Genomic DNA, 14135 nt, shown 5'->3' with positions numbered 1-14135 from the left:
CTATTGTTTTCCATCTTGTTCTCATCAAGATGAACTTTATTTGAGAAAATAATTGTAGCAATTTGGGTTGATGAAAAAACAGTTAGAACCTTTTATGTCCTAATAGTATCTGCAACTCAATGGCCGAATAATTAGCACATGATGTAAAGTTAGATAGAACATACAGAATCCAACTGTTCGTGATTAAGGCTGGTATAAGAAATAAATGGAGGATGACACACATAACCTGCACTACAAATTACCATGTAAAGTATTAGTAATATTTGACGTTTTTCTTTTATGTAAAGTGGTATTGTTGCCACCTGGATGATATTTTATTTCATTGTAACAGAAGAACATTTCACAGAGGCCCTTTGCTGTTCTTTGTATATTGACAATGATCTTTGAATGTATGTTGTATTTCTTTTTTAATCACAATTTATTTCTCTCTGAATGTGCAGTTTTGTCTGGTTTTGCCTTTCCAAATGGAACTTTTATAACTCCAGATAATAGCCACAATTTAGTGAAAACTCCAAGGTCTGCAGGCTGGATTATCTTAAAAAAAAATTGAATTACTTGAAAATTGACTTCATTAGTAGCAGGACTGGGCCCTTTCATTGTATGTTATGATATATGTTGTGATGTCCAAGAGTCATGAACCTTATTGTCTCATATTCAGAATAATCCTGGTTGATCCTTGCACTAATGCAACTGGAATGAACAAAGCTTTTGCTTTCAAAAAGATAACATTTGTCTCCCTCTTTGTGGCCCGATTAACAAATGAAAACCCCTGCTTTAAGAGTAGAGATCACAGATAAATAGCACAATCAGACTAGCACTACTTAAGGAAAAAGGGCTGCATTATTTATAAAACAAAACTGATTTGCTCAAACCAACAACAAAAATGATGATTTTTCTTTAGATTATCTGTAGATTTCTGCAATAAATAAAACCATCCTACATGCCTGAAAACCAAAAACAAAAGAGTCAAAATACATATTGATAATTAAAATCAGTTCTTATTTTTTTATCCTTTAAAACCATGGACAAGAATGTACATCTCCACAAAAGTGGAGGCCAAACATAATGAATCAGAACATTTGCTGAAACGTCGAATGACATTTTTTTCAAGGTTGTTCCTTTTAGCCATTGTCAGCATGAGAATGGATTCCATTTGCAATTTAAAAAAATAAACAAAAGAATAAAACAATGATCACATTGCACACTTCTTGAAACACAATCTTTGTCATAGGCACTATGATTATTCTCCCCGCTCTCTGCAGAACAAAAATAGAGGAAAAAGAAAATGGGGAAACAAAGACAGTTGAAAAGAAACAGCTTTTTCCCTTCTTTAATGTGTTTAGGCTGTGTGTTTATATCCTTTACCAAGAAAATTTCCCAGATGCTTAAACCTCAGATTGGAGTATTCATATTCATGGAATTCTTTACAAAGAAAGTACTTTATTTATATATTGCTATAAAAGGCCCCCAAATTCAATTAAATGTTCCATACTAATGTTGTTAACAATATAAGTAATTTGGTAGGGTAGTTTATTATCCATAATTCAGCTACAGGTGAACAATGGTTCAAGGCTTTCAATTGCTAAGGAAAAGACCTCACAATACTCACTCTGTGCAATATGAATGCTCAAACTTCCATATTCATATCATGCATATTTATGGAACATTTTTTGTAAGCTTAGCTTTTATAGCCTGTTGTGACATGGCAAATTTTCAATGATCATTAAGGAAAATCTATGAAATCAAGTATAGTACTACATTTCAGAAACTTCAGCTTGAAATGCAGCCTGATTCACGCCATGTGATTTAAAAAATAAAGATTTCAAAGAAAAATCTGAGATATGGATGGGCATTAACACAGATATCAGTAACCAACAGAACAAATCATTCAGATTTTATTAGGATGTCTTAATATCACTGTTGATTAAATGGTGGATATTGAAAACCTATTTAATCAACAAACCAGGCACATCTTTTTTTCCCCACATATACCAGCTGGACACATACAGTGAAGGAACAACGTATTCCTAATCTTCATTCCATTTTATGTAACTTTCAAGTGATCAGTCTCTCAGGAGTTTGGCAGGAGATGGTTGGAAAGCAGCTTTAACAGTGGTTGGGCTGCTGAGCATGGTGTTTTGTTACTCATGTGATCCAATAAAGTAAGCTGAGAGGAGCAAACCCTACAGGAAGGAAGGCCAATAAGAGCACTGTTGACCCAGCAAGTCATAAGATATTGAGCAGCTGACTGCTATAGATAGTACTTGCTTAAAACCCTGGCACTTGTTTATGTCAGCAACTGGCTCTTATGTTCTCAGTATCTTCTGAATCCAGCACTTATGTAGAGCTAGTTAAAAAATGGGGAGCGGGGAGGAATGCAAAGGCTTAGAAAAAATGATGTCGGTCACATGGGGTTCGAATTAGACTAATTCTTTTTTTTAAGTGGGTAATTTGTTTCTTGAAAAAATGGTTATCAAAATGTTTACTTTTCTGAAAATTGAGTTTGCATCAAATTAAAAATGTCAATATCCATTTCAACAACAGTCAGTGCCCTTTTTGATGAAAATTTCAGTCAATATTGTCAAGAAAAAATTCACAAAAAATGTTGGTCACTTGTTTTGCAAAATTTTCTTTTGAAAAAAGGTCCTATTAAAAATAAACAAACAAATTATTTTATTTTGAAAAGGCTTTGACCAGCTATACTCTTAAGCATCCATGAGTGGTTTCTAGTCCTGCAGTTGCAATAGGATTAATTTAAAATCCTGCATGAAAGCAACTGTGCTCAGCTCAACCCCAGTACTCATTTCAGTGCGGGGGCTGTGAAAGAGCATCTGCTGCTAACCATTACATATTTCACTACCCTGTGAGCTGTTGATCACCCTCAGCCTTACAGGAGGTATCCAGCACATGCAGGAGTGGACACCTTTGTGGATCCATTTATGCACAGGCATACAGCAAATGGTGAGTATTCAGTGCTAGCTCTTAGATTCCTTGCACCTTTACAGCAGTACTCATCAACATGGCAGGATGGAGTCAAACTGAGTCAAACTGTACTCCAAGTTTAAGACAGGGCAGAGTCGGAAAGGTGAATTTCTCTGCAAGGAAAGACTCTGAACCCCTAACCAATTGTAAACTTTCTGCCAGATTTCATGCCATGCACTGGTCTGTAAATACATAATGGAAAGAATTGTTCATGTAGATTGGTTCACATAAGACCCAATTTATTAAGAAAAGAAAAAGAGAAAAAGTCACACACACATAGGTTGCTCAGAATAATTATTTTTGTAGCGAGTCTTCCATCAGCTTCTTTTTGGGCTGGAAATTTCAAAAAAGTCTAAGGGAGTTAGGCATCTAATTACCCATAGGCTCCTTGGAAAACCCACCCTTATTCTTTAAGATCAAAAAGTAGATGGATGTGAGTGTACTCGCCGGCCTGTTGCTCTATACCATATACAGGAATGCTACTTAGAAAACAATATGAAAATATACTTTTATTGTGTTTATTAAACACAACTCTGTATCTGAAAACCAACCTAACAGACGCATCACACCCACTGGGACTGGATTTGAATTTCTAGGATTGCTACAAAGTGAATGTTTCTTTTTGTGTGTACACAGGCATGTTTGTGTGTGTGAGAGAGATAATACAGCTCTTAGATAAGGGTTGTAAGTGCTCCTCATACAAAAGCCAGAACTGAAGCTAAATTAGTTCATCAATAACAGTAATTCTGCTAACTGCAGAACTACAATGGCCACTTTTAATAGGGCTGCAGACAGTAGCCGAAGCTGCGCAAAGATCAAGGAGAATATGGCATTAAGTATAAAAGATGAGGGAATGATACTGCTCCATACAGTGCAGAAACCATCCTTATAGAAATATTGGATTATTACAGTTACTTAAAATACTGTATCAAATAGCAAGTCAATTCAAACTCTGAGCCAGATGTTCAGTCTAAAGCAGCCTGAGTCCGAATGCCAGTTCACACCAGCTGAGGATATGGCCCTATGTTTTAGACTCTATTACTAAATTTTCAGGGAGAAAAACCTTCATATATCTCTGTTTGGATTCTACTAGAAACATTTTTTAGCCGTAGAGGAGGAACCACAATAGTTTGCGTACTGTAAATAGCCTAAAATACAAGGACAAAAAATAACTCATGCTATTGGTATCTTATATTGCATCTAAACATCGGGGTGAAAAATCCTGGCCTCATTGCAGCCAATCTGAGTTTTGCACTTGGGCTAATATTTACTTCCACAAACCATCAATGTTTTCCCTGGAAGCCCCATTCACATCACTGAAGCCCCATTCACTTCAATGAAGGTACTTCTGTTTACACCACATCAGACTCAGGTCTGGGAGTTCTGAACAGAATTGTTTTTCGTCTATTAGGTTCTTCTAATTTTCATGTAGGGCCCAAACTTGTCATCAACCTACACAAAAATCTCCCATTGATTTAAATGGGAGGTTAGTATGTACATCAAGTATAGTGTTGAGCTTTTATAGCTTCAAGTTTCTCAGTTAGAATCAGAGAACAAAACAAAGAATTGACCATTGTCCTAATATATTTATATGAGGAAAAACTTTTTTCTCCTATGTATTTTTTTTCAACAGTTTAACAGAAAATATATATGGCAAGCAGAGGTGGATGGGAAAAAGTGGTGGGGGAGAGGGAGGAAATGTCACAATGTTTTTTTTTCTCACCCCCTCCCCTTAAATTCAAAATTTATACAATTTTGAAAATTTGAAATTTTGAAATGTAAAAAATCTCAACTAGCTCTGTTGGCTAGGACTTGAGATCACTAGACCGTGAAGTAGCAGGTTATGGTAAAGCATAATTTCTCAGACTTTGTCCTAATGTTTTTTTAATCCATTCTGGCTTCACCTGTGAAAACTTTTTTTATAACAAGGAGACAGGAGAAATCTTATCTATACATATTTTTAAACAAGTGGCTATATAGGGTTGTCTGCTAATGTTTCTGTCTGATTGGTTATTTCCAATCAGGAATCAGCAAAATCAGAACTGTTTCTAGGATAGTCATGATTTAACAGATAGCTCTGATTTTGGTAATTCCTTAGTTAATATTTTTTTTTTAAAGAAAGTAAAGCTAGTTCCTTTACTATTTTTTTTCTGAACATACTCACTGATCTTCCCTTGGAAAAGATGAGCGTTCTCTCAGAGTGAATAAAATTCATTCTTATGCAGAGAGCCAACACAAAGTCTATGGCACACTTTTGTCCCACTTAAGGACTATTTTGAGAGATTTATTGGGATGTTAAGAGGTGCACAAGGCTTGTGCTCACTCTGTACAGGATTGAATTTTGACTAAGGTGAGAAGCATTGTCTCAGTATATTCCCATATAATTCTGGAAGTACAAGATGCTGTTTTAATAATGAGCACTGTCTAGTAGAAATAAGAAAAGACCACATTAAGGCATTTTCTCATTTCCCCACTTCTTCCTTATTACCTTTTGCTGACACTATTTATTTTGGAAAGCAATAGATATCAATTGTTTTGTCTTAAATACATTAAAATATGGTTTTAAAATGTCAGACATAAGTAGCTTCCAACTATTCATGACATCGATTGAGATAAAACTGTGTTTATTACCCTTCCAAAGCAAGGATTACTTTAAAACGGTTCTACATCTATTGTCATAGCTCCTTCATGTGTTTTGACATTAATCCCATAAAATTATTTGATTCAGTATCTGTTAGGAATCTTAACCATTGGAGGAACTTTAATAATAATGGGAGGCAAAAAGCAAGCTCAGAAGTTATAAAACTCAGGTAGCTTCAGATGTGTATACTGGTCTTTGGTCTTCTGAAAGAGTTGGAAGCTATCTTACTGGTAACACTTTTAACTGTTAATGATTTCTAAACAAATATAAATACTGGTTTCTTGCTATCACACAATTAATTCCTTCATAGGCAATAACATACATGCAATCAATACATTAATTTATGGGGAGAAGACACAGAAGGACTAGTTTTCCAAGAAAATGTTCTGTCATCCAGTTAAATATGTGGCTTAGCTAGTGCTGGACTGAGTTTGCAGTCCTATTCCACCACTCAAATTAGCTGGCTTTCAGATTATTTTTTTTAATTTAAGTGTATAGTCTAGAGAACATTTCACACTTTTGGGGATAGCAGTAGTACACACAAAATTATACATTTTAGTCTAGTAAAGAATCATCAGCTCCCAAAAGTAGCTGTGTTTGCTCAGAAAAGCTAACAATCAGGTATGCTTGGACCACAATTGTTAATCGCTTGAAGATCTATTCTGGTTTAGTCAGACCCTTGCCAGCTTTGATTTCTGTTATTTCATGCAAATATTAATATTGGGTATCCTTGGCACAGATATAATAGGGTGTCAAACAGATGAGCGATCAAAACCTGTCAGGCCTTATGGTGTCATAACTTCAGACAGAAAAATAATGGAAGACATTTTGACTCCATGATTTCTGAAATGTTAGAAACTTTATGGAATCATGAAAGAATGACACAAAGACATACTAAGAATTTGCTACCATTTAAAATCACTTAAGCCCAGATCCTGCGCAGACTGGGAAATCCCCCCACTGAGACTACACAGAATACATAGAGTTAAGCACTTCAATCCTTGAAGGATTGGGGCTTAGGTTTACTTGTTTCGGACTTACAATTTAAATCCTCTTGTCCCTAAGGCCAGTTTCTGAATGACATTCTCTCTTATGTGGGTAAGATATATTCAACATTAGTAAGGGTGTCGGAATATGGCACTATGGTCTAAATTCTGTGTTGTTTCATAGCCATTGCAGCCCCATTAACTTCAGTAATGTTGCATGGGATGTAAATCAGTGAAGAACTGGGCCTGAACTCCTTCATGCAAAAAGGAAAGAAAGAGGATGAGATAAAGCTTATATAAGGCATGATCATCCATTGTGACATGATATGTACTGTAGTTGGTGCTGATGGAAATAGAGAAGGTAAATGGCACAAAGGTCTCTTTCTGATGCAATTAGATTAGATATTGCTCAAGGCTATATCAACAAACACAGAATATACATGCCATATGCGTACGGTATGTCTTATACTTAATTTATACTCTTTAATAATCAGTAAAAAAGTATTAATTATACATATAAAATATAATAATTCCCTTTATAGAAAAAATTATGTAGATTTTGTTTGTTGTGATTTTTTTACATTATTATTATTATTAATTTGAAAATAAAAAGTCTCACTAAAATAGCAATCTGGAGCATTAGAAATATCTCCTCCTTTGCAGGACCTTTATGCAAAGAAAACTACTCTTCAAATTCTATGAAGAAAATAAGTTGAAGTAGCAAAATGCCCCAAGACAATAGTCCTTTTATCTCTCTGTCTTTATAACTGATTGTGGACTTCAGAAATGGTGCTTGAGTAATAAATGAAGAATCAAAGGATGGTTACCTCCAATACAATCAATATGTGTAATAACAATCAATAAAGAGTGGGGAGTTAAAAGCTTTTTTCTCTCCTCCTTGTTTAAAATTTACAAACTCAGTTATTGATAAGTTCAGGTAGATTGTGTTTTGGCAAATTCAATGCACACACAATTCTAATAGCTCATACATTTGTTAAGATTACACCATTTTAACAGTGTGCAGTATACAGGAACTACAGACTCTGTATCCTTATCCAGTGTGTATTCCATGTTACAATAATAACTTTCCACTCTCAGTTATACACTTTCTAGCTAGTTTTTTAAAAACTAGAAAATAATGCTCTATAAAGTCCAATTCAATGCCCAATCTAATTCAAGTCAACAGGACAAAGACTCATTAACTTCAATATCTGTCCAATCAGAACTTTAGAACTTTGCCACAGCTCAGTACTATTTGATGTACATTTCAGTGAATGAACTTTTCAAGTTTGCTATTTAAAATACAAAAAAGAATATAATGTGGTTAATCTGCAAATGTCAAATCCAAACCCTGCACACCAAGGGCCAAAGATACCATATTCATTAGTGCATCCAGAGGGAACACTCATATAAATAAATTGAGCAGGATTTCACTCCCAGTTTGCCATGGTCACAGTACACACAAAGCACCAGTTACAAGCACCTAAAACATCCTACAATATGATAGGGTGAAGAGCCACCTTTAATTTTCCATGCATTGATATTTTTGATTGGGACCCAAGCTTACTCAAAAAAATGAAATAAAAATAAAAATTAAAAAAAAGATCATATATTTGGAGCAGTAGCTTATGCATCATTGTCCCTGACCATTTAAGAAAAATCCCTTGATTTCAATAAATACAAACATGAAAGCACTTATGTTTTTAAGCTGTTTTGAAGATGATGGGCCAGAAACTAATTTTCAAAATATAAAACAAAGCAAACATTTAAACTTGTACAAAAAAGAATGATAAAAGCAACAAAGGAAAGGAAGAGCAGGCAACTTAAAAACCCTTTTTTCAGTCTTTTGCTTGTAGGTATATGTATTTAAGGGGAATTTCTGCTTTACTATGAGACCATCTCTGGTTTTGGTATCTGCCAATTTTTAGACCAGACTTGAACTCTTTGTTACAGCTCTGATCCTATGAGTTTTAATTCTGAATCACAATATTCATACTTTGGAAGAACTCTCCCTTAGTACATATTTGTTACCATTTCTTTAAAAATTAGGGGAACCTTTGAAATCTAGTAAACTGAATTTGTGGCAAGATGAAATATAGTATTTCTTTATGGGGCCAAATTTTACTCTTACTTACACTATCATGTTTAACTCAGAGCAGAATTTGACTCCCTATCTGATAGCTTTTGTAGATCTTCTTTTAGGTCGTGGTTCAACAAGGCATCTAAGTACATGCATTACTGTGAGCATATGCTTAAGTCTCATTGGCTTCAAAATTTAAAGTTAAACCCATGTGTAAGTGTTTTGCTGAACTGGGTCTCACTGGGGACTATCCAGCCCTTGTAGGGTGATAGACACAATAATTAGTGCTGTCAAGTGATTAAGAAAATTAATCATGATTAATTGCACTGTTAAATAATAATAGAATACCATTTATTTAAATATTTTGAATGTTTTCTACATTTTCAAATATATTGATTTCAATTAGAACACAAAATATAAAATATAGAGTGCTCACTTTATATTTATTTTTTATTACAAATATTTGCTCTAATTCTAAGATGCGGAAACTACAGAACCTGAACCACCAAAAAAGAAAATCAACCTTCTACTGGTGGCATCTGACTCAGAAGATGGAAATTCGTTGAATATGCGTTGGTCTGCACTGCTTCTGGATTGTTATCAAGCAGAACCCATCATTAGTATCTTCTGCAAATGTAAACAAACGATTGGCTGAATAAGGAGGACTGAGTGGACTTGTAGGCTCTAAACTTTTACATTGTTTTATTTTTGACTGCAGTTTTTTTGTATATAATTCTACATTTGTAAGTTCAACTTTCATGATAAAGAGATTGCACTACAACACTTGTACTACGTGAATTGAAAAATACTTGTTATTTTTATAGTGCAAATACTTGTAGTCAAAAGTAAATATAAAGTGACCACTGTACATTTTGTATTCTGTTTTGTAATTAAAATCAATATATTTGAAAATGCAGAAAACATCCAAAAATATTTAAATAGTATTCTATTATTAACAGTGCGATTAATTGCACAATTAATTGTGAATCATTTTTTGAATCACTCGATTAATCACGATTAATGTTTTTAATTGCTTAACAGCCCTAATAAATTTCAATTGGTATTCTATTGTTTAACAGTGTGATTAATCATTTTGGGCCAGATTCTCAGCTGATGTCAGTTGGCATCACTCCAATGGACTTCAATGGAGCTAGATTAATATACATCAATTGAGAGTCTGGCCACCTATCTAAGATTTTTCCCTAACTGAGGGCCAGATTCTGACAGCCTTACTCATTTTGAATACTACCTTATCCATGAATAGACTCATTGAACTTAATGGGACTATTCAAGAAGGGAATACTGAACATGAATTAGGATACCAGAGTATAGCCCTATTGAATTATAAAGAGTTTTTCGATGGTTAATAACTTTTAAGCAATGTGAAAATGTGTGTCTATATTCACCACATTTCCCACTTCAGATTTATGGGACCCCTCTACTAATAGGGGGCAGGGAGGAGGCTGTTGAGTTGTTTTGAAGAAAACCTATTCAGAAGCAAGAAATCTAGGACACACAATGGCCATATTTTGTAATTCTGTTCAATAGTAGTATGCTTAAGAGATGTCAATTTCAAACCATTTAATTAGCTATTTTCCCAGTTTGGTGAAGTGTAACAACCCGTGTGAATTTTCACACCTAACTAAACTTGATCTTTACAGGGCAGGTGTAAATTTCAATTATCTTATGAGTACATCAATGAGTTTAGAATTTCTTCCATGGAGGATTATTATTTGGTTTCCCAGCTGAACAACAGATGTAATTTTATTAGCACAAACTATATTCTACACTGACTTACACCCCTTCTAAGCAACTTGGGTTCAATGGGATGTATGGAACAAAAATATGAGCTAGTATTTTAGTAGTGTAAGTGAAACTTTATGAAGTCTTTTCTGCAGCCTGCATAATTAAAATGTCAGAACTCAGAGAAAATTTTGTTCCATTCACTATAGAGGGGGAAACACTTAGATTAGAGAAAAATACAATTCATATTACAGTGACCTGTCTATATCTTCTTTATCTTTTTCCTCTTGAAACAATAGAACTTTCAATAAGTGCTGAAATGATATTCTTAACAAATAATACACTAGTCTATCATAAGGTTAGTATTAATGTCTCTCTATTCAAACATGCTGAAACTGAATAGAACAGGTAACAAATAACAGTCACACATCCTTTGCTGAGTACAAGATAGCATCTCTAACATGAGTTGAAGATTTCTCACCATTTCAGATCTTCATCTATTATTCAATCAGACACCTCATCAGTTTTCAATACATTGCTCTTCCACTGTTTCTGCTTTTGAGGGTGTTAAACTAACACTTTCTTTTAAGAAAGGCATTGCCTCTTTCTTCAACAGAAATCCTGCAGTGTGTTTCCAATACATTTCAAAGGGTGCATTTTCTGATTGCAAAATGTAGTTGGATTTGGGGGCAATAAGGCCAGACTTCTGTTAGTTTAAAAAGGTTTCATTTTGAAATATGTATCTTAGGTACTGATCCTGTAGTTCACTGAGTGGAGGTAGCCTGCTGCACCCACATGGAGCCCTGCTGAAGTGAACAGGGCATTGCCCACACATATGAAATTGCAGGATTGGAGCTTTCATCAACAATAAGGTACATCACTCAGGGAATTCGTTCCTTAAATCCAGCTGTATCCAAGTGGCATTTGAAGAAGGGAATCAAAACCAATGATGCTCCATCCAGGGGCATAAATCATAATTTGCTCTCATATATATTTTTATTGAAAACACACAGCAAAGATTACAGCCATAGAAAGTTGTGTAAATGAGACAATTCCATCAACTTTGCTTTTTTTTAGAAAAAAAACTTCTTATGTGAATACTAATTTTTCCTTAATGCCCTAACTGGGGGGAAATAAATGGCATATGCCTTCAGCTTTTTTTTTTCTTCAGTTCAATAGACAGAAGTTGAAATATTGCTTTATTCCGACTCAACACACAACAGCACTAGACCAATCGGTTGTTCTATTTTGGAAACTCACTCTTGAGAATGGTGAACTGGAAAGTCTGGGGCACATCTAATAACTTTAGCAATTACCTTGCTGTAAAGGGAGTACGTATCTGAATACATTTTGTGTATACTGTAGATTTTGTTAATAAATCAACCAGTCTTCCGGCACTGAATAGGGAAGACTATTTGGTAATTATTTACTATAGTTCATTAATTTTTTAAACAAACAATTTAAACAGACTGTATTTAAAAATAGTAGTTCATATGTCATTACTGAATTTAGGCCACTGTATTAGTGGCATATCATGTGCTGTGGATACAGGAGAAAACAGAAAAGAAAATATAAGAAAGCAAGTGCTTGGGACGCTGCAATCAGGAAATGATCTTTCTTCTCTAAAACCTTGATTCTCCAAATGGATCTATTTGGTGGAGCCCATGTGCCCTTGCACAGCCTCATTAAAGTCAAGACAGGTTTTTACAAATTCCTGGACCCACGCGTACCAAACCAGCTGCAGGAAAGGGGCCTTAAAAGTTCACAAGCAGAAGTCATGCTTAATTAAAAAGACAGGAAAAACTGAATGTGAAAACAAATTAGGACAGCATGAACAAATATATGCTGAATATTGATCATATTGTATCTCCCCAACTGATCTCTGAACAAACCATACTAAAAATATATTTTAAAAGTGCTCTTTTGGAGTGCTGAAAAATGTCTTCAAAGTATAACATTTTCAAAATACTGTGATTTTTGTGACAAAATAATGTGGTTTAAGTTCCCAAAGGTAGAAAATTCATACCACACACACACACACACACTACGTTTTTCTTCTTCTTTTCCTTTCTCACTGAAAATCCAAACTTAAAAAGCACAGTTCACAATGAGATGGGGCTGCGCAGTGGTTCTGAGCAACACCCGATCATTCCATCTCCTGCTCTGATGCCCTGATTTAACAAGATACTTAAGCACATGCTAACTTAAAGGTCATGGGTTGTCCCACTGACTTCACTAAGACTACTCATGTACTTAAAGGAAGCCACATGCTTAAGCATCTGGCTGAATCAGGGCTTTACAGTTGCTTCAGATTTTAGGTGGCTTGGAACCATACTTCAGAATTTAGATAGGAAAGATTGACCTTGTGTGTATGTTGGTTTGTTTTAAAATTATGAATCTGGGACCAAGCTACTGGTAGAATGGAGGGCTAATTATGGGCCTGTATTATTTGGGGCTACTCAAGAAGAACTTGCTCACCAGAGAATGAATCCCTGGTGGACAGTTCAACACAGCTCTACTTTGAAACCAAAGAGTCTAAGAATGAATTTGGCCTTTTTGAAAAATATGCATATCCCAAGCCTTCTAATAGCCAAACAGGACAGTTCTAAAACATACTGTAACTGCAACTGAATGTGTAACTCTGCAAAATAAAAAACAACAACACCCCCCCCCCTCCAAAAAAAAACCCAAACCAAAAAAGCTTTAGATGTATGCTTTATCCCTCCTGGAACTTTTCTTTCCCTTAAAAAAATATTTTGTTAAAAAACACTATGATATGAGGGCGATCGACTATTTGGTTTCTTCTAAGTAGATGCTTTTAAATTAATGCATATAAATAATTTGTATTTAATTTCCTTCCTTTCCTGTTTAGCAAAGCTTTGAGTGCACAGATCCTTTTCTCCCCACCCCCACTCTCCTCAAAGTCACTTGGTCAATGCCGAGTCTCTGTGTGTTTCGCTTTTTAAGATAAATTTTGCCTCTCGTTCCGATTTTGCCATGGGACTCATGGGCAGAAACGCTGTGTTTTCACTTGCACTGTTCTCTGATTCTGTGCTTGCCAGCTCATAGTCCTCTGACCTCCTTGCATCAGTCAGAATTCGAATCTGTTCCTGGACAGTTTCTAGCAATATTTTCACTTCCTGTTGTTCTGCTATAAGACAATTGCTGACTGGGGCACTGACATTGACAAGTTCAGCTGAATAGGAGTTTTTGCACCATTTGATGCCTGTTACTTCAGAAACATTTTGCATTTGCATGCAGGCTTCATCCAAGCCCACCGACGGGATGATGGGAACTGAGTTGGCCCTTGATGCGGAATATCCAACCAAGTCCTTCTGATCCACATTATTAAAATAGGGGGTGGTCTCTCGTGAAGGCAGTTGCATATTTATTGAAGTATTCTGAGGAGTTTTTAAACCAGTGGATGAATACCTAAAATAATAATAAAAAAAGAATTAGCTTTTTCATTTTGCATGAGACAGCCAGACATGAGAGGTTAATGAAAGCAATGGAAACATCTGCTGAAAAAGTATCTTCCTGAAGCAAGGAGTAGTCACAAGTGGGGTGGTGTAGTGGATAGAGAACTTGACTGGAATTCAGCAGAGCTGCTTTCTATACCCTCCTCTGCCACTGGCCTGCTTGGTGACTTTGGGCAAGTTACTTCCCTATCTTCCTCAGTTTCCCCAGGTATAAAATGAGGATA

General features: G+C 35.3%; 1 protein-coding gene across 3 annotated transcripts in view; it reads right to left on the bottom strand.

Moving 5' to 3' along the window:
- Positions 1–978: 978 nt before the first annotated feature.
- The window catches only part of NRG3 (neuregulin 3), a 946990-nt gene continuing 933833 nt past the window's right edge, over positions 979–14135 (bottom strand). For all 3 annotated transcript variants that reach the window (XM_005294028.4, XM_065551803.1, XM_065551804.1), the window contains exon 9: positions 979–13864. In XM_005294028.4, the coding sequence (XP_005294085.1) occupies positions 13357–13864 (508 nt within the window). In that variant the 3' untranslated portion in view covers positions 979–13356. The remainder of the gene's footprint in view (positions 13865–14135) is intronic.

This window comes from Chrysemys picta, chromosome 7 (genome assembly GCF_011386835.1).
Source record: "Chrysemys picta bellii isolate R12L10 chromosome 7, ASM1138683v2, whole genome shotgun sequence".
NCBI lineage: Eukaryota > Metazoa > Chordata > Testudines > Emydidae > Chrysemys > Chrysemys picta.
The sequence above is the reverse complement of the archived record's forward strand: the minus strand, read 5'-3'. Positions and strand labels throughout refer to the sequence as shown.